Raw genomic sequence first — 21191 nt, 5'->3', positions numbered from 1 at the left:
TTAAATGACTCCTAAAGATCATAAAGCAAGTGACAAAGCTGGCATAGACTCCAGCTCTATTTGCTTCCAAAGCCTAGTCTTCTACCACCTATAGTTTCTGAATATGGTAGGAGGAATGTGATGAGGCTTATTCCAAAAGTTCATCTGGTCTCAGGTTTTATACATAGATTTAAAGATTTCACTTAATCCGGCCAAGATGGAGGTATAGGTGGAAACACTATGCCTCCTCACACAACCAAAATTAAGGACAACAAAGATTTAGAAACAAAAATACAATCCCAACAGACAGAAAATTGAACTGTACAGAAGTCCAATAAGCATTCAACCAGACTGGTAAGAGGGGCAGAGTCGGTAGCCAGCAGAGAGGGATTGTGGCAAGAAAAGGCAGTGGCTGCCAGACCCGAGAGCACAGGTGGTGCAGGGCTCACCAACATCACACATTCATACGCAGACAAACTAGGCAAAAATGGGCAGCAAGACAGACCACACAACCCAGGGCCTCAGTGACAGGAAATAAAGCCTAAAAGCACCAATTGAAAAGGTGCTGGTTTATGGGAAGTGGCAGAAGGGACTGAAATTCGAGAGAGAGAGCAGAAGAAATGCCATTTCTCCCTGTCTGACCAATGCCCCCACATACATACAGCCTTACAACCCAGGGAGTTGGGTTGCCCCATCCTGTTGAACATCTAAGGCTCCTCCACTCACTACATAACAGGCGCGACCAGACCAAAAAAATATGACCCAAATGGAAGAACAGATCAAAGCCTCAGAACCACTCCATCTAAGTGACCAAGAGATAGCCAACCTATCATATGCATGGTTCAAAACACTGGTGATCAGGATGCCCACAGAACTGGTTGATTTTAGTTGCAAATTAGGTGAAAAAATGAAGGCTACACTAAGTGAAATGAAGGAAAATGCACAGGGAACCAATAGTGATGGAAAGAAAACTGGGACTCAAATCAATGGAGTGGACCAGAAGGAAGAAAGAAACAACCAAACAGAAAAGAATGAAGAAACAAGAATTCAAAAAAATGAGGAGAGGCTTAGGAACCTCCAGGACATCTTTAAACGCTCCAACATCCGAATTATAGGGGTACTAGAAGGGGAAGAGGAAGAGCAACAAGTGGAACACTTATTTGAACAAATAATAAAGGAGAACTTCCCCAATCTGGCAAAGGAAATAGACTTCCAGGAAATCCAGGAAGCTCAGAGAGTCCCAAAGAAGGTGGACCCAAGGAGGAACACACCAAGGCACATCATAATTACATTAGCCAAGATTAAAATGAAGGAGAGAATTCTAGAAGCAGCAAGAGAGAAGGGGACAGTCACCTACAAAGGAGTTCCCATCAGACTGTCAGCTGATTTCTCAGAAGAGACCTTCCAGGCAAAAGGGGCTGGAAAGAAGTATTCCAGGTCATAAAATGCAAGGACCTACATCCAAGATTGCTCTATCCAGCAAAGCTTTCATTTAGAATGGAAGGACAGATAAAGTGCTTCTCAGATAAGATCAAATTCAAGGAGTTCATCATCACCAAGCCCTTATTATATGAAATGTTAAAGGGACTTATCTAAGAAAAAGAAGATAAAAAAGATGAACAGTGAAAGGACAGCAAACTCACAGTTATCAACAACCACACCTAAAACAGAAACAAACTAAGCAGACAGCTAGATCAGGAGGAGAACCATAGAAATGGAGATCACATGAAGGGTTAGCAACAGGGGAGTGGGAGGAGGAGAAGGGGGAGAAGGTACAGAGAATAAGTAGCATAGATGGTGGGGAGAAAATAGGGGGAGGGCAAGAGTAGTGTGGGAAATGTAGAAGCTAAAGAACTTATGACAGATGAACATGAACTAAGGGGGGAATGTAGGTAAGAAGGGGTGTGCAGGGTGGAGGGGAATGAGTGGGTGGAATGAGACAACTGTACTGGCATAATCAATAAAATTTATTTAAAAATAAATAAAAATAAATTATTTTTAAAAAATGATTTCAGTTAAGAAGATACTGGAGTTCCATGTTTAACTCTGATTACTGCTTTTCAAGAGGTAAAAAAGTCAAATAATGCCCAGAAGAGAGAAGATCAAATAGTGAGAATTCTTGAAAACAAGAAACATGAGACATTACTAAAAGAAGCAAAGCTATTTTGTCTGCAGAAAAAAAAGTTAATCTGTATGTCAGAATAGATGTAAGACATCATCTAGGGAAAATGGATGGAAATAAGCTCAAGTGACAAATTTTCTACATGGTATTGGGGAACTGGGTAGCAGGATGCATGAATTAATCCCCATGATTTATTCTAGTTGATTTATTCTAGTGCACTAAACATTCACTAAAGATGAGTATCTCTCTGATGTCCCAATTAAGTTGCTGGGCACAGAGCAGGAACTTATTAAATGTTTTTTTTAAGTGTTTAGATTGGGAAGGGTGTAGAAAGAGGAAAGAAAGGGGTGGAATACCATACCACATTTTTCTTTATACTCTAACCTAGGGAACTTCATTTCTTCACCCACTGTTTAATTTTTCCCTTCAGTCTGAGAATAATAGGCACTGTGGGCTCACAGCTAAGTTGTATGGTCTGTGTTTGAGGAAGAAGTAACTCTAATGGCAACTTGTATGGTTCTTTTAAGAATAAAGCCTACTTATTAACTTTTCTCTTTTTTTTGTAGGATATACTGGTGGATTGTTCTTGAAAAAAATGCGTATTAAGAGGCCTAGACAAGAAGTCATTAAAAGTGGACTCTCAGAATATATCCAGCCTGAGGAGCTGTATATTGGAGCCAAAGTGAATTTGAATGGCTACATATTTATTTTGCTCAATGCTGATGAATATACCTTAAAATTCATGGAGGAGAATTCCGATAGGGTGAATTTACTTTGTATAATTCTTGACTTGTCTGTCAGCACTGTGCAATATGTGTTTTTCTTTTCCCAGGCTTTTTCTTCTTCATCTTGCCACCAGTTTTACATTGTGCATTCACACATGTGGGCATGAATAATGGATCAGTGTGACTTGGCCACAGGTCCTGTCATAGAGGCCAGGTCCCAGTCTACTCTGTTTACATGCTGGGTCCTTTGCTGCCCAGCAGCACAGATGCCAGGCACAGGCAGGAGGCAGGCCCAGGGTTGAATCAAGTTTCCTGGGTTTTCTGCTGACGCCAACAATGTTTTCAGAAAGAAATCCAGCAACTATAGGAAAGGAAGAAAATCTGGTGCCACACACTGTGCTGTCCCAGTTAATTGGCAAAAGCCTACAGGGAAGGCCAAGACCTGAACAAACAGAATCCCCTAGGGAACCCAGTAGTTGCTAGGGTTGCAACTTCCCATAATAGGAGCCACCTGAGGCCTAAATAAGAATTCAAGGACAAATTGCCTAAAGTAAGCTCAGAGAGTTTTTCATTTGATGGCAGATGGATAAGGTTACAAAAGTATTAGTAGGCAGTGTTCTTTAGTAAAAATAACATGCTGATAAAACCTTGATTTTTAAGTGTGGACTAGTTTGATATGCAAAACCAACATATATATTTAAGAATCATTGCCTACTATTGAAAATTCTATCCAGAAACAATTTAATTGAAAAGTCTGCCTTAAGAAATAATACTTATATGCCAATTATATATATATATATATATATATATATATATATATATATATATATATATATATATACACACACACACACACACACACACACAGTACCAATTTTGTTTCATTTTTATATAAAATGCCTAGGGACAAGTTAATGAGATCAGTTTCTCTGTGTATATCACATCATCCATGTTAGTTTGGATCCTCTGAGAAGCAGAGGCCAAGATGGAATTAGACATGTAAGGGATGTATTGGAAGAAATATGTATGAAGGATAAAGGGAGAGGAAATGAGTAGGTGGGAAGAGCCTTCAGATATTTGACCTCTGAGAAAGGAGAAGGAAGGAAGGAGGATGGGTTAGTTAGAAAGATCCTCAAATGCAGCAGAGCTCTGAGAAAGTCTCAGCCAAGCCAATAGGTAGCCCAGAGCAAATATTGTCCATCACAGAAGTCCCACATAAGACAGGATGGCCCAGCTCTGGTGCCCCCATCCTGCTCTGTCATCAGTGGGAACAGCCTGGGGAGAGTGTGGCCTTGGTAAGAACACTGTAACAATGTTGAAGATACATCATCTAAAGGCTATGACCTGAAAATGCTCTTCTCTGCACAGTGTTTCTTATAGTAGGCCTAGGCAGCACACTCCAGGGCTACCACACCATGCTATACCCTTTCTCCATTTGTAGTGTTATGAATTCGGGTTACTGTTAAACTGTAAACCACTGTCTCTTCAAAAGCATTAAAATCAGATGAGAGGCTCAATAATAAGGCAGTTAGATTTTTGAAGACCAGCAGGTTTGTCTGGAAAATCTGACTCCACACTTAATGGTTGAAGAGCTTTAGACATGTAACTTCCCTGAGCTTCACCATCCTCATCTTTGAAATGGGAATAGCAAGAACAGTATCTCTTTCATAGACTTCCTGTGAAGATTAGATGTGATAATGTGTGTAAAGTGCTTAATTCTATGTGGCACATATCAAGCTCAGTCGATGTACAATTTACAATAGCTATTATAAATTAGGGCTCAATATTCAGACATATGGTAAGTCTATACCCTTATATAAAATACAGTTGACTCTTGAATAACATGAGAGTTAGGGGTGCTGATCTCTCCACACAGTCAAAAATCTACATATAATTTTTGACTCCCAAAAACTTAACAGCTAATAGTCTAATATTGACTAGAAACCTTACAAATCAGTAATATAAAGTCAATAAATGTATTTTGTATATGAATTATATACTATGTTCTTAAAATAAAGGAAGCTAAAGAAAAGGAAATGGTATTAAAACCATACAGAAGAGAAAATATATTTACTGTATTTAATGAAAAAAATCCATGTAGAAGTGGACCCCTGCACTTCAAACCCATGTTTTTCAAGGGTCAGATGTACAAGGGGGGGGACCAAAAAACCCCCAGAATTTATTTGTAAAAAATTGTGAATTTATTCTTACATGTTTAAACTTCAGTCACCTTCAAAGTACTCTCCCTTTGATGCAATACACCTATCGAGAATTTTTTCCAGTGCTCAAGATAGTTTTTGAACCAATTGTTTTTAATGCCTTTTAGTGCATTTGCTTTTTTTTTGTTTCATCTCTTCTGCATTGGTGAAAACATTTCCCTTTGAGGACTTTTTTCATCAGGGAAAACAAAAATAAAGTCACTGAGGGCAAAATTGGGTACATACGGAGGATAGGGCACAAGGGTCATGCTGGTTTTTGGTCAAAAACTGCTGAACACTCAGTGCACTGTGGGAAGGTGTGCTCCTCAATCACCCATCATGAAATGGGCAAACATGTTTAAAGTCTTAAAAAATATTCACTGAAGCCAAATGCAGCCTATCACAACACCACCAGCTGATACACTAACACAGATGGGTTCCTAGAACACACCAAGCAGGGGAAGCCTGAACTACAAGGGGCCTACCCTCAGAAGGTAATTCCAGGTTATTTGGGTCCCCCCTCACATAGCGTGAACATATATGTTTTAATATTTATTTTTCAATTACAGTTAATATACAATAATGAATATATATCAATAATAAATATATTTTAAGTTGTAAAGGGCTTTTGTCCTTTCAGAAAGCTAAAAGCAGGGTAAGACATTACCTAGTATCAGCATCCCAAGTAAAAATTTCATATTTTAAAAACTGCCCTTAACAGGGACCTTCTAAGCAGAGAAAGATTAATACACTTTTAATATTATCTGAGGAATCTTTTCAAAAAAACTAATAGATACTATCATGGAAATAGATGAAAGGAAATGTAAAAGGAGGAGGGAATAGGGTCTACAATAGGTGCCAAACTCCCTGGTGGAAGAAGGGGGGCTTTATATTAAATCACCATCCATGTTATTTTCATATTTAGCCTTCTAATTTTTAGCTCTTATATGTAATTGTTTACAATCTTATGTTTTACTAGATTAAATAAGGAGTATTTTTAGAGTCAAAAACCAAACACAGAGTAGGAGACAGAAATTGGGGGCTGCCTGGAGAAGGAATGTACGGGGATTTCAGTGTGTGTGGACCTTTAACACTTGGCCTTGTTGTGCTCATTGCATAGCATGGTGACTAACAGTTCTGGGGGCCCACTTCAAAGAGCTATAGAAAATGGGAGTTCACTTACCCAATTTTGAATCTCCTTCGTCTCCATTAGGGTCTCTAACATAGTAAACCAATGTTTAAGTGTTAAAGGGAGGAGGCAGAGTCAGAAGTAAATGTTTTCTGATTCCTGTGGCCTGCCATACCTTTAGCTCATTTCTCTCAGATCTGGGTTTATACTAATGTCATTCCTAGTTCTACAGCCCTAACTGAAGAGATAAAAAGTCTAATCATGTCTTCTTTGTGTTGATCTCTATGGAAAGACATGCCCAGCTAATTTTAGGTTCCCAGTGTGAAGTCTCTTTTCTGGCTATCAGAAAGATGGCCTCCCTATGTGTCAGGCATGTTTAAGTAATCTTTTCTTTCTTCCCCCTCTACCTCCAGTATCCTTTTAGCAACCTTGAACTTGCCCTACAAAAGTTGAAAGATGAAAAATCAAAATCCACAGAGATCAAGCAGATATTTAGGGCTGCTGACTATAACTTGACAAAGACAGTGGATTATAATACATTCAGGTAAGCCATATTTTGCTAACAATAACCTATTTTCCTCTAAAGATTATTCTTAATGTTTCTTAATACTACATACTTTTTTTCTTAGAAGTTGAAGATTCTTTGCACTTATATTACTTTATAGTCAAGTTTGGCCCACTTCTAGCAAGTTCTCATGCATTTGCATATTGAAGAAGTTTGTAGGTGAGAACAGAGAGACAAAAATGTAGAAAGTCAGTTGGTCACATTGTCTTGTGAATCATGGTATTGAAGAATCAGGGGAATGCCAGGGAGGGTGCATCTGAGTGTGAAAGGCAGAAAAAAATGGAGCTAACCACACCCCTTCAAAATCTGGGCAACAAAGGAGAGTCATGTCTCTGGGAATGAGATCCAGTTGGAAAAGATAGTAGAAATAGAAACTTTACTGATTATCAGAGAAAAAGTGATTTATATGTATATCACTGTGTGTATATATGCCCACACACATCTGTGTATTTTGAAAAACATAAGAATATAGATACCAAGGGAAAAACACATGACAGTAGTTATAGAAATATTATAAGAAATCATGAACAATAAGGATTTCTCTAGGGCAAAGCTGAATTCTGAGGGGATTGTCCAGTGAGGGGATTTGACCTAGGCAAATTTCCAAAGAGAGGAAACAGGGAAATTAAAAATCAGGGTTTAGTACAATTGTGAGACTTCTCTTTGCCTGAAAACAAAGTGAATGGAGCATAGAGAAGAATGTAAATTAAATCATGGATGGAGGACAAAGGGGACTTTCTCTTTAGGCTGAGAATTCTGGCTCCTGAAAACAGTTGTGGCTGAAAGCTGTATAGGAAATAGCTCCATGCAGTCAAGATGTGGGCTGAGAGATGAGGAAATGAGCCCACAGGAAGGTGGCAGGGAGGTCTTTCCAACTTTGTGCCCAAAGTCACCTCTTTCATCAGTACCTGGTGACCTGAGCCCTCCATGAGGCCCCAACTATCCCAAAAGCTCATTTGTTGTTTTGACAAAGCTCTTTTGTTTTTCTAAAATTTTCTTTAGAGAAAAGCATTCAAAGGACATATTTTTGTTTTTTATAATTTCCAGCTTTCTGGGATCAATAAGAATTTACAGTTCTTTGTTATTGTTCACAGTAGTACACATGTTCAAGGCCTTTTGCAAAATAAAGGAGACAAGTAAAGAACAAAGACAGTTGCTCAGGCCATGGACTAATGGCAAGCAGTGCAGGAGAAAAATTTCCATCAGAAATGAGGGAGTGGTTTTGTTTTATTATTTTGTGTCCTTTTACCAAAGCGTCCATTCTCCCAACACCAGCAAAATCTATTGGAAACACTTTAGTTAGTTTATGGGGCTTTTGGGGAAGCACTTAGGCCAGGCAGGAGATCCAAGGAGGAAAAGTTGCTCCACAGATGGAGGCCTGACCCTAAGTACTTGTGGAATAAAGGACCACCAAACTGATTGGAGCGTGGCTTCAAGGCATGCATGCTCAGAAGTAACCAGCTCATGATCTTTAGGCCCTGTCCTGGCCAGAGGTTTCTTAAGATGAAAATGAGATCAGGTAATGCCTGACTTGAAAATCCCTTCAGTGGCTTGCCATCATTCTTACAATAAGATCCAAACATTTTACTGTAGCTGGCAGAGAGGGTCTTGAGTGATGTGACTCTTTATATTTCTAATGTCACCCTTTTTTACCCAGCCCTGTCCTCTGGCCTTGCCAGCTGTCACTCAATTTCTCAAACACTTTCCTGCTTCTGAGCCTCTGCACATGCAGTCCCCTCTGCTTGGAATGTCCACACCACCATTTCTTTTATGACAAACTGTAGGACTCAGCTTAAATATCACTTCCTTACATGGACTTACTTTTTGACTATTTTACATAAAGTGGATCACTCACTCATTCTTAGTCCCTTGTTTATATTTATCTTTATTTCCTTTTTAAGTTTTTTAAAACTTTTTACTGTTCAAATACCGTTGTCCCCATTTCCCCCCATTACTCTCTCCTGCCTGACCCACCCCCCAACTTCCACATTCAATCCTCCTCCCCCATTGTCCTTATCCATGGGTCATTTATAATATGTTCCTTGACTTGACCCTTCCCCTTCTTTCCCCTGTTATTCCCTTTCCTGCTCCCCTCCGATCACTGTCAGTTTGTTGTTTATGTCCCTGTCTCTGGTTCTATTTTGCTCGCTTGTTTGTTGTGTTGATTAGATTGCACTTAAAGGTGAGATCATATGGTATTTGTCTTTTGCTGCCTGGTTTATTTCACTTAGCTTCATATTCTCCAGTTCCATCCATGTTGTCACAAAGGGTAGGTATTCTTTCTTTCTGCTGCATAGTATTCCATTGTGTAAATATACCACAGTTTTATGACCCCCTAATTTACTGGTGGGCACTTAGTTTTTTATAAAATTATATTTTATTGATTATGCTATTACAGTTGTCCCAGTTTTCCTCCTTTGCCCCACTCCACACAACATCCCCACTCCCTCAGGCCATTCCCCCCACCCTTGTTCATGTCCATGGGTCATTTTTGTAAGTTCTTTGGCTACTCCCTTTCCCATACTGTAACTATCTATTCGTACTTCTTAATCCCCTCACCTCTCATCCATTCTCCCACACCCTACTCCCATCTCTTTATCTTTAACCTTTGGCATCTTAATTATGATGTGTCTTGGGTTGGGCCTCTTTGTGTCCATCTTGTTTGGGACTCTATGCTTCCTGGACTTGCAAGTCTATTTCCTTCATCAATTAGGGAACTGTTCTTTTATTTTCAAAAAAAATATACTACCAATTTCTTGCTCTTTCTCTTCTTCTGGCACCCCTATAGAGCGAACACTGGATTGCATAAAGTTGTCCCACAGGCTGCTTACACTATCCTCATTTTTTTGGATTCTCTTTCCTTCTTGTTTTTTTGGTTGTTTTTTGCTTCCCTATGTTCCAAATCATTGATTTGATTCTCAGCTTCATCCAGTCTACTGTTTTTTTTCCCTGTAATTGTTCTTTATTTCAATTAGTGTATCCTTCATTTTTGACTGGATCTGTTTTATGCTGTTAAAGTCTTCACTGAGTTCCTTGAGCATCCTTATAACCAGTGTTTTGAACTCTGCATCTGATAGATTGCTTATGTCCATTTTGTTTAGTTCTTTTTCTGGAGTTTTATTCTGTTTCATTTGGGCCATGTTTCTTTGTCTTCTCATTTTGGCAGCCTCCCTGTGTTTGTTTCTATGTATTAGGTTGAGCTGCTATAACTTCCTGTCTTGGTAGCATGACCTAATGTAGTAGGTGTCCTGTAGGGTCCAGTGACACAGCCTCCACTATCACCCAAGCTGGGTACTCAAGGTGTGCCCTTCATGTGGGCTGAGTACACACCCTTCTCTTGTAGTTGAGACTTGGTTGCTGTTGGCAAATCAATGGGAGGACTTACCCAGGCCAGGCAGCTACAAGGATTGTCTGTGATCACTAACCACCAACCTCCACCCTCTGTGGGGGATCAGCTGTGCAGAGGCAGGGTGGTGGTGCTCTGATGTGGGCAGTGGCCCCTGGCTTTTCTCAGGGGGTGCAGGTCAAGGTCAGCCCCCACCTGTGTTTTGCCTGGGGCCACCCTTCCTGAGGTATAAAGCAATTTGAGATGGCTGGTACTTGTGCTGGGCTTGGAGATTTCCAGGCAATGCCAAGCTGTGAATCTAATTGCTAGTTCTGGGCTTGGGGCTCATTGAGGCCAGCTGTTGCTTATGTGAGAGGATTTAGAACGTTGTAAAGCATGAGCTAAGTCCAGCCATTCCTATGGAAAAGCAGCCTGGGTGAGCTCGTAAGGTGGGTGGGGCAGAGTCTCTGGGGATCTCCAAGGCAGGTCAACCAGTGTAAGGTTGCTGGAATCTTAGATATAGAACCAGTCTGCCAGCTCTGTGGGTGCATGGCCCAGAAAAGGGACAATGGCCTTTGCTTGTCTTGATACCAGACACCTCTGCCTCCCCCTGCCAGCAGTGGTGCCCCTTCATGTGTTGGAGCTCAGGGAAAGTGAGTCGGAGTAGGTAAGTCTATGTGTGGGTTCTTTAAGAGGAATTGCTTGGGGCTCCAGAAGTTTTTTCCATTGACTCAATCCTCACTGGTTTTTGAAGCCAGAAATTATGGAAACTTATCTCCCTGACACTAGAACCCTGGGCTAGGGGACCTGGTGTGGGCCTGGGACTCCTCACTCCCAAGATATCCCACCTGAATTTTTATCCACCACACATGGATGTGGGACCAGCCCATTCCATGTCTGTGCTCTTCTTTACAGTCTGAATGGATGTGGTTTCTTTAATTCCATAGTTGTCAGACTTCCATTCAACTCAATTTGTCGATTCTGAGTGATGGTTGTTACTACATTTTAATTGTAATTTTGATGTGGTTGTGTGAAGAAGAGAGCCATGCCTGCCTACATTGCCATCTTGACCAGAAGTCATCTATATTTTTCTTATGACAACTTGTAGTTACTTTACTTAGATATCTGTACTTGGTGTGTGTGTACTCATGTGCAGCTTATCATACTAGAATATGAACTTTCTGAGGGGCAGGGACTTTGACCCACATAGCACTGGGCTCAGTACATATCATAGTTCCTGAATGTAATAACGAACTGCTAGAATTATTCTTAGGGATTTTAGTTTGGAGGTGATGGAATTATTTTCAGATGAGGTGTAAACCAGGTATCTTCATATAACTTGCTCAGTATTGAGTACTGTGCCTTATTGGTTGGCCCACAACTACAGGTTCTTAGTTCATGGTCTTCAGTCTTCTTTTTTGCTCCTCATGTTCTTCCCTGGGCAAAGGCAAAGGAACAACATAGCCAGTCTGTGTCATACCACATCCTGTAATTCTGTGCTTGCCACTTTTACTAGATAATATTTTCTTTTATTTATTTTTATATGTATGTATGAATACTCTGGCTGTTCTCACCAGAATGTGATATTTTCGAGGTCAGGGACCTTCTCTTTCTTATTTTTTGCTTTTGCATTATCACTTTTCATAGTGACTGGCTGATAGTAGGATGTTAGTAAATACTTGTTAAGTGGCTTGGCCTAACTGCTCTGGCTGGCTGCTGAAGGCCAAGTTCCCTATGTTAGTGCCTCAAGCTCTGACCTTTCTTCTGAACTATAGACCTGAAAATACAAATGCCTCTAGGACAGGGGTCCCCAGCCCCCCTCCTCTTGGTCCATGCATGGTGCTCACATTACTGCCTGAGATGTGCGTCCTGTCTCTCCTGCACAACCCTGGTCCATGGAAAAACTGTCTTCCATGAAACCGGTCCCTGGTGCCAAAAAGTTTAGGGACTGCTGCTCTAGGACATCTCCCCCCTAGGTGTCCCTTAGGCATCCAAAAATAACTTTCCCTGAATTGACTTTATTTTCTTCTCTCATAAAGTTGTAGCTGGGGTCCCTGTCTTGGTAGAGACCACCATACTTCTCCCCTTGAGCCAGGGCTTGCCTTGTTTCTCCTCTCTCTCCTATCTCGACCTCTCCCAACCTCTTGAAATTGCTCTGCTTAAACTACTTCACACCATGCCCAGCTTCACTGTTGTGGGTCAGATTTTTATCACTGTTCACTTGGACTTTCTTGAGAGCTTTGTAACTGAAATCTTTTTCTTAACTCTCATATCCCAAAGTTTTGCTAGAGTGACCTTCCTAAAATCTGATCATGTTATTCCTCTGCTACTCATTGTCTTCAGGGCAAATCCCATTCTTTCAGTGTTTCATGTGGGTTTAGTCATAATCTGACCCTTGCCTATACTTCTTTTCTCCTTATTTCCATCTCACTAGAAGAATGCTTTAGTAGAAGTCATCATTCATTGAATACTTATGTTGGGCCAAACATGTTGAATGCTTTTCATCTACTATTCATTGGTAGCTCTTGCTGAGTTATTTGTTTACTTCTCTGCCTCCACAATTGTCTCCTGCCAGGTACAATAGATGTTTGTTGAATAATTTAATGAATGATCCTATTTTTCAAGGAGCATTCAGTCTCCGGTTTGCAGCAAACAAGTAAATAATTGATTACCTTGCACAGGGGAAAGGCAATCCGTTTCTGACTGTATGAGAATCAGAGAGAGCTAGGCCTCAGCCTCACAAGCCAAGTGACTTGGGCAACTCACTTTACCTACCTGCACCTCATTCTTTTGTCTATGTAATGGTCTCTAAGGCCCATTCCAGGCAGTGACATTCTGAACCACTTAAAGTGTAGGTTTATAAATACACTTGTAAAATGTTCCCTTTACAAATTCAGGCATTAAAATAGTAAGAGTAGGCAGACAGGCACGATAGTGGTGTCAGCCTCTGGGCTCTACCATGGTAGTTCTGACTCTCCCTTGCTTACAGATCTGGCACCCTTAATGACACCTGGGGACTCAGAGCCTGGACCTGCTGTTCTGGGTAGTAGTCTAAGCCCAGGCATCTTTTTTCTTCTGATATTGCACCTCTTCGGGGAACCATTGAGGGCGGGAGCTAATAAACTATCCTTGCCTAAGGTGCCAGGGTAAATAATGGATTAATGAGTGGGCCTTCCTAAGACGTTTGCCTGAAAATTGACTTCAGGGATTGCAGGGACTAGGGAAAAGGAGGCAGTTTGGGGAAGGAATGTTCTCTTCTGTCTTGTTGGGGTCACCAGTTCTGCCTCTAGGCTGTACCTGTTTTTCTTGGACCATTTTTTCATGGTCTGTCAGATTGGCCTATACGAGAGCTGTTGATTATTACTCAAAAGTACAGAGACTCTTTCTCAGAGCCTCAGATACCTGATGGGAAGATTTCAGCAGGGAGCAAGGCAGAGACTAGGCTTGGCAGCTAGGCAGCTTGGGATATGGGCAGGACTAAGCCTCCCAGTGTGGGCCCTGGACTCTGAACCACAGGAAGTAGCAGCAGGGGGAGCCCCATGCCAGGGAATATGTGTCCAGTCCCTCCCTCTTTCCACCTCTGCAAGCCTTGACCTACTCAGCAGAGATGACACCACCTCATGTAGCCTGTGTATATTTTGGTTTACTATGTGTTCATCTCTTCTCCCAACCTGGGTGGACCTCTCACAGGGCAGGGTTCATGCCCAGTTCACCCTTGTATCTTTCCCAGATACCTCCAGTATCATGTTTCAGGTTTCAGTGAATGTAGTGAATTATTACACAGTTATTCCTCAGACTCCTATTATTCACCACAGGGTCAGGAGGTTTCCTGTGAATATTCATGTAATAAATTACTAATATTTAGAGCCTTGAGAAAATTTTCTGTCTTGTAAAACAAAATTTTTTTCCTGAGGGTGTAGCATAACATAAATAGATCCAATTTTGAACTTGCAGACCTGAATCCAAATCTCAGTGCTGTCATTTGGGTGGCCTTGAATAAGTTACTCAACAATGTTTCACCTGTAAAGTGAGGATATTAATACCTATTACATACAGCTGTTGTGATAAAGTTGATAATGTATGCAAAGTTCTTATTTAGCATACTATAGTACATAGTGCACAGTAGAAAATTAAACCCCTTTATCAGTAGTTGCAACATGGTGTCACCAAAAATAGTAACAGGAATCTGTGTTCTGTTTTTGGAATTTTAATTAGTTATGTATTTACCCATGATGAGGTCATTGAAAACATTTTTTAATAAATGAGGTTGGAAGAAACTCTTTAAAAACTTGGAGGCCATGAAGGTGGAAAATAAACATCATTTCCCAAACCAAGGTTGGGAAACATTAATATAATTCACCCTATTACTGTCCTTGGCTTCAAGGAAGAAGATTGTAAATTTACTGCTTAGAATATTATAATGATCTCATCCTTATTTATCTAAGATAATTATCTCTTTTATGTGGTTTTGCTCTATCTTTGTTTGAACAACTCTGTATACGTTATTATTGGTATTTTTGTTGTAAACTGTCTAACATCATTTAAGGAAGCCACTAGTTTAGGAATCTATATGAACAAAAGCAAAAACCAAGATAAAAAAATTCCAAAAGCACTTAAACTGTTCTCATTGAGAACCAGATAGACACTTTGACAGTATTCATAGCATATCTATGAGATGGAAGCTTCAGCATACATTTTTAAAATAACGTTTTGAACCTTCCTAAAAGCATTAAATGTAAATAGTATGATGTCATAAAAAGAATGCTGGCTTGGGAATCAAAAAGACCAATATCTTAGATTTGATTCTGTCACTGCCTGATGGTGTTTGTGTTGGTGAGAGCTTAATTTTAAAAAACAGAATCATCTCTGGCTAGTTAAGCAGAAAAGGAATTTATTAAAAGGATCCCACGTAGTTCACAGTATCTTTGGAAGGGCTGGAGAAATAAGCCTGAAGCTAAATTTTAGGAACAGTGCCCAGACTGGGCTGTAGAATTTGTCTGATGAGAAAATGGCCTCTGTTAACCACTGCACTACTCACAACTCATTGCTACATTTGCACTGTTGCCAAGAACTCAATTTTAGTGCCACCATCACTACCACAGCTTTGGCAACTGTACATCCTTTGCAACCCCAGAAAGCTGGACCCCTCTGACACGAAACATGGCCCACTCCTAGCTGTTTCGAATCTGTTAATTCTTTCTAAATCAGGGGTGTCAAACTCATTTTCACCGGGGGCCACATCAGCCTCGTGGTTGCCTTCAAACAGCTGAATGTAATTTCAATTCCTTAACGGTTAAGGAGTAGTTACATTTATACAGTCCTAAAATTATTCCAGCCCTTTTAAGGCAACTTCGAGGCTGATGTGGCCCCTGGTGAAAATGAGTTTTACACCCCTGTTCTAAGTCAAAGTCTCATGTAGTTTCCCTTGATTGGTGAAGCCTGGGTCACCTGCATGTTTCCAACTGCAAGGAAGGCTGGCAGATGTAGCTGTGACCTCCATGTTGGCAGAATGGGGAACATAATGTAGGGATTTCCCCAAATACAGAAGGATGAATTAATAGGTGCCTTTTTCATTTGCCATGGCAGAAAATCTAAGCCAAGATGAGCCAAGCAGGAACATAAAATGTTGGTATTAGGGACTAAACTCCTTGTTATTACCAAACCAAACAAAATACTTCTCTGCTTTAGCACTTTAAAGGTACTGACCTGACCCATCAACCAGTTAAACAAGATACAAAACCCTCTCCTACACTTTGCTCCTTTGGCAATCTCTGATACACCTTTGTTTTTGTGTTTAAAGTGCCTTGTATGAAAGTGTTGGATTAGATTCAAGTTCCTAGATTGAAAGCTGGCAATTATATTTTGTTTGGCTTTTGTTTAATGTTTTTAAAATTAGGATTTTCAGTGTAAAAATCTATATATTTGGCACCTTTTGAAAAGTAGAACCTGGACTTACATTTTCCCATGGCAATAACTGGTTGGGGATGAGTGGCAGCTGCCCAGCTCGGACAGTCTGCTTTCTGCATTTAATTTCCTAAGTCTCTACAATTCCTCATTGTCTTATAGCTTCTCCCAGTTATTTTACCTGCATACCCTAGTAAGTATTTGACTAGGTAACCCTTGGATTATATCATTATAAGCTTCCTTCCAGCTATAAAAATCCCGTTATTTTTCTTACCCCTAGGTATAGTGGAAATAGGTATTTAGGAATCACTGATTAAAGGGCCCAAAATAGAACTGAAGATTGATTTTTAAATTAGAGCCTGAATATGATTGTGTATCTAAAAATACAAAATACTTCATTTAAGAATGGTTAGAACTATTAAGAGTATTCAGGAAAGTAGCTAAATACAAGAAAGCTACATAGAAAGCAATAATAACCAGTAAATAAATGTTGTATAATGAAGGGTACTATTCACTGTAGCAACAAAAAATCATGAAATACCTAGGAATAAACTGGACCAGAAATGTGTAAGACTAAAATGAATACTATTTCAAAAGTTTATATTTCTCTTAACAGGAAGACATTGTTGTAAAAATTTCAACCTGTCCAAATTAATCTAGATTTGAAGCAATTTCAGTCAGAATTACAATGTATGTTTTTGTGTTGCTGTTGGTAGATTTGGTTTGGTCCTGTGGGTTAGTGGAAGGGAAATTGGCTCATTGATTTTGAAGTTCCTCAAAGAAAATCAAGGGGTGGAGAAGTATTGAAAAAGAAGAATACTGTGATTTAGATACTAGAACTTATATAGTTTGTAGATATTTGAAAATATCAAAATGTACTAGTAGAGGAATAAACAAAAATATCAGTGAACTAGAGTATAAAGTCCATAAAAGACCCATTTTATGGACTTTATTGTAAGATTATATATATATATATATATATATATATATATATATATATATATATGTAACGTTCCAAGTCAGTAGAGAAAGAGAGAGAAAGAAGGAGCTACTACCTTTTGTAACAACATGGATGGAACTGGAAAGCATTATGCTGAGTGAAATAGGCCAGGCATTGAAGGACAAATACCATATGATCTCACCTTTGACAGGAAGCTAAACAATAAAACAAACAAGCAAACAGAATAAAAACAAAGACGCTGAAATAGAGAACAAGTGGGCAGCGACCAGAGGGGAGAGGGAAGGGAACTTAAGGGGAAAAAGGGGGAGGGATTTTGAGGAACAAGTATGAAAGACACAGAGATGAGGACTGGGGGGGGGGAATGGGAGGGAGGGGGGAGACCGGGCGGGGGGGTGGGGTGGGATGGGAGAAATAGATAAAAAAAAATGTACTTGAAAAGTAACTAAATAAAATTTAATATTAAAAAAAAGAATGGATTATTCATAAAGGTTTTAGTGACAACTGATTGGAAAACATTGAATAAATAAACTTCTGTTTTGTGGTAGGGCACAGTTTCCCAAAAACCATAAAGGAAAAGTTGACTGCTGACTACAGGAAAAATTTATATTTCTCTATAGCTAAATATACCATAAACAAACTTAAAAACAAGGGATAGACAGAAAATATTTACAACTGATATAAGAACCAGGGGATTAACATTTAGGATTTATGAAAAGCACCTATAAAATCAACAGACAAAACTGGGTTAAGAACAGAAATATACAATTCTCAGACATAAAAATAGCCTCTACACCTATGAAAAGAAGCCTAATAATGGTACAAGCTAAAACAACAATGAAATATAATTTTCATGGAATATTGGCAACATTTTAAAAGAATAATATAACTGACTGCAGGTGACCATGTAGGGTAACAGGTACTCTCACTTTCTACTGGTAGATATTTAAATTGGTTCAGCAAGTTGGGAGCATTATGTCAAATGTTTAAACCATTTCACTTGTTAATTTCATTTTTAGAAACTTTATATTCAGGAAAAATTGACAAATGGATTGAAATAGATTTTGTGTACACAATATTTTTTGCACCAGACTTTGTCATAGCAAAAATTTGGGGAAAAAATCAAATACCCAACAATAGGGGAATAGTTTGATGCATTCTGTTGCATTAGTTTTAGACAGTAGTATTTAGCCATGAGGAAGAATGAGATAGACCAAGTATGCATATCTGAAGATATGTTCAGTGTAGTAGTCAGGATGGGCTAAGTAATGCTGCAGTTAGAGCCAACCCCCAAATCTCAGGGAATTAAATCAACAAAGGATTATTTCTTGCTTGCTCTCTGTATCCATTGTTCTTGTCAGGGGGGATTTTGTTTATAGTTAACCACTCAGGAACTAAAGTGGACAAAACAGCTGCTACCTTGAGTACCAATCACTGTGCCAGAGAAAGAAGAGACCTTTGGAGGGTTGAGCCCCCAAAATTCTTAACTGGGAAGAAATACATATCATATACTCTCTTAATTTATTGGTGAGTACTAGTCACATGGTCCCATCCATATGTTCAGGAGAAAAAGGGAAACCAGATGTTGGTGAATGGTACTAATGGCTACCATAAATATGTCATGCTGTTTTGTAGATAAAGCAAAAATCAGGAATCTGTATAATATGATCCTATTTATGCCAAAATCTAAAGGTTATGTGTGCATGTATATTTATATAAATATTTCAAGGATTGTGTATACTTTGAAGAAATCCTAATAGGCTACATGCCACGCCATTAATAGTGTATGCCTCATTCTTTGATTTTTTTTAACAATGAAGCAATTGTTAAAAAATAAAAAAGATAAAAACAAATAAAACCAGAACAAATAAAACCAAAAAGCCTGGGCAAAGAGCACTGAACATTTTTTATTTCTTGCTTCAGTTTCCAGAAAGAGCTAATGGTAAATGCTGGCAGAATATTCTGAGCAAAAGTCAAGAGTCTCAGAATCATAGAGTAGTTGTTTCACTTGAAGCTCTACTCTTTTTTTTTTATTGTTGTTCAAGTATAGTTGTCCCCATTTCCTCCCTAGCACTCCCCCCTGCAGCCATCTCCATCTCCCACCCTCTATCCTACCCACTTTTGGCTTTGTCCATGTGTCCTTTATAGATGTTCCTGACAACCCTTCCCCCTTTTCTCCACATTACCCCTCCTACTTCCCCTCTGGTTGCTCTTAGTTTTTTTTCTTAATTTCAATGTCTGGTCTACTCATAATTATTGATTGGGCTCAAATAACTTCAATATGCTTATCAAAATTCTTATATTACTGGTCAGAATATTTTAATGTTATAAAATTCTAGGGCTTAAAAATAAATTTTAGGATGAAATAGTTTTTATAATTTTCAAATTTTTATCAAATTAGCAACAAATCTTATACATTTATTTCCCCTAACATTTCATGAAAAATTTAAAACATTTAGAAAAGTTGAAAGACTTGAACAGTGAACACCCATAAACCCATCACTTAGTTTGTACCATTAATATTTTACTATAGAAGTATAGGCATACCTCAGAGATATTGTGGTTTGGTTTCAGATCACTGCAATAAAGCCAATGTCACAATACAGTGAGTCACAAGAATATTTTGGTTTCCCAGTGCATATAAAAGTTATGTTTAGACTATACTGTAGTCTAATCGTAGGTCTAAAAAACAGTGTATTATATATATCTTAATTTAAAAATACTTTATTACCAAAAGATGCTAATGATCGTCCGAGCCTTTAGTCATAATTTTTTTGCTGTTGGAGGGTCTTACCTTGATGTTGATGGTTGCTGACTGACCAGACTGGGGATTGCTGAAATTTGGTGTGGCTGTGGCAATTTCTAAAATAGAGCAGCAGTGAAGTTTGTATCAGTCAATTCTTCCTTTCATGAACAGTTAGGTTCTCTCAGACCCTGCCACTGTTTTATCAACTACGTTTATGTAGTATTATAATTTTTTCCTGCTTCACCTTGTACTTTTATATTGTGAATATAGTTTTTCTTTCTTTAAACCTCATGAATCAACCTCTGATAACTTTAGATTTTTCTTGTGCAGCTCCCTCCCCTCTCTCAGCTTTCACAGAATTGAAGCAATTTAGGGCCTTGTTCTGGATTAAGCTTTGGTTTAGGGGAATGTTATAAGTGGTTTGATTTTCTACCCAAAACATTAAAACTTTATTCATACCAGCAATAAGGCTGTTAAGCTTTCTTATTCATGTGTTCACTAGAGTAGTACTTTTAATTTTCTTCAAGAACTTTTTCCTTTGCATTCACAATTTGGCTGTTTGGTTCAAGAGGCCCATTGTTCTACCTGTCTTGGCTTTCTTCATGCCTTGCTCCCTAAGCTTAACCATTTTCTAGCTTTGGGTTTAAACAGAGATATTTGCATCTATTGCTTTCACTTGAACACTTAGAGGCCACTGTAGGATTATTACTTAGCCTAATTTTAATCTCATTGTGTTTCAGGGACTAGGGAGGCCTGAGAGATAAGGGAATCACCAGTCAGTGGAGTAGTTAGAACACACACATTTATTAAATTCACCATCATATATGAGTGTGATTCATGGTGCCCCAAAACAATTATGGTAGTAACAAAGTTTGCTGATCACACATCACTGTAACTAATATAATAATAATGAAAAATTGAAATATTGAGAGAATTATGAAATGTGACAGAGACACAAAGTATGCAGATGCTGTTGGAAAAATGATGCCAATAGATGTGCTCAATGCAGGCAAGTACAAATCTTTAATTTGGAAAGAAATGCAGTATCTGTGAAGTACAATAAAGTGAAGCACAGTAAAAAAAGGTATGTCTGTACTTGCTTCATCAGGAATCTTTCCATTCATACATCTCTCCCTCCATCCATCTCTCCCTCCATCTATTAATCCATCTTAACTTTGGTACATTTCAAAGAAAATCAGTCATCAGTTATTTTCCTCTAAATATTTTAGCATGCTTACCATTTACTTACATTTTTTCTTTTAATGTAAAATTTATGTTCAATAAAATGCACAAACCTTAAGTGTACATGTGCTGAGTTTTGGCAAATACATATACCTGTGCAACCCAAATCTCTGTTAAAACATGGAACATTACTATCAACTCAGAGAGTTCCCTCACATCCTATGCCAGTCAATCCTATCCCCTATTCCTCATTCAAGAAGCAATCACTATTCTAATTTTTTCACTGTGGATGTTCCTTTCCTGTTCAAGAAGTTCACATAAATGGAATTATGTAGCACAAATACTCTTGTGGATTCTC

General features: G+C 38.9%; 1 protein-coding gene across 2 annotated transcripts in view; it reads left to right on the top strand.

Moving 5' to 3' along the window:
• EFHC2 (EF-hand domain containing 2) overlaps positions 1-21191 on the top strand; it is a 248066-nt gene that overhangs the window by 121363 nt on the left and 105512 nt on the right. For both annotated transcript variants that reach the window (XM_037168130.2, XM_037168129.2), the window contains exons 10-11: positions 2668-2864; positions 6567-6697. In XM_037168130.2, coding sequence (XP_037024025.2) covers positions 2668-2864; positions 6567-6697 — 328 coding nt within the window. The remainder of the gene's footprint in view (positions 1-2667; positions 2865-6566; positions 6698-21191) is intronic.

The sequence above is a fragment of the Artibeus jamaicensis genome, unplaced genomic scaffold (assembly GCF_021234435.1).
Source record: "Artibeus jamaicensis isolate MK-2021 breed Jamaican fruit bat unplaced genomic scaffold, CSHL_Jam_final contig_60, whole genome shotgun sequence".
Classification (NCBI taxonomy): domain Eukaryota; kingdom Metazoa; phylum Chordata; class Mammalia; order Chiroptera; family Phyllostomidae; genus Artibeus; species Artibeus jamaicensis.
The sequence above is the reverse complement of the archived record's forward strand: the minus strand, read 5'-3'. Positions and strand labels throughout refer to the sequence as shown.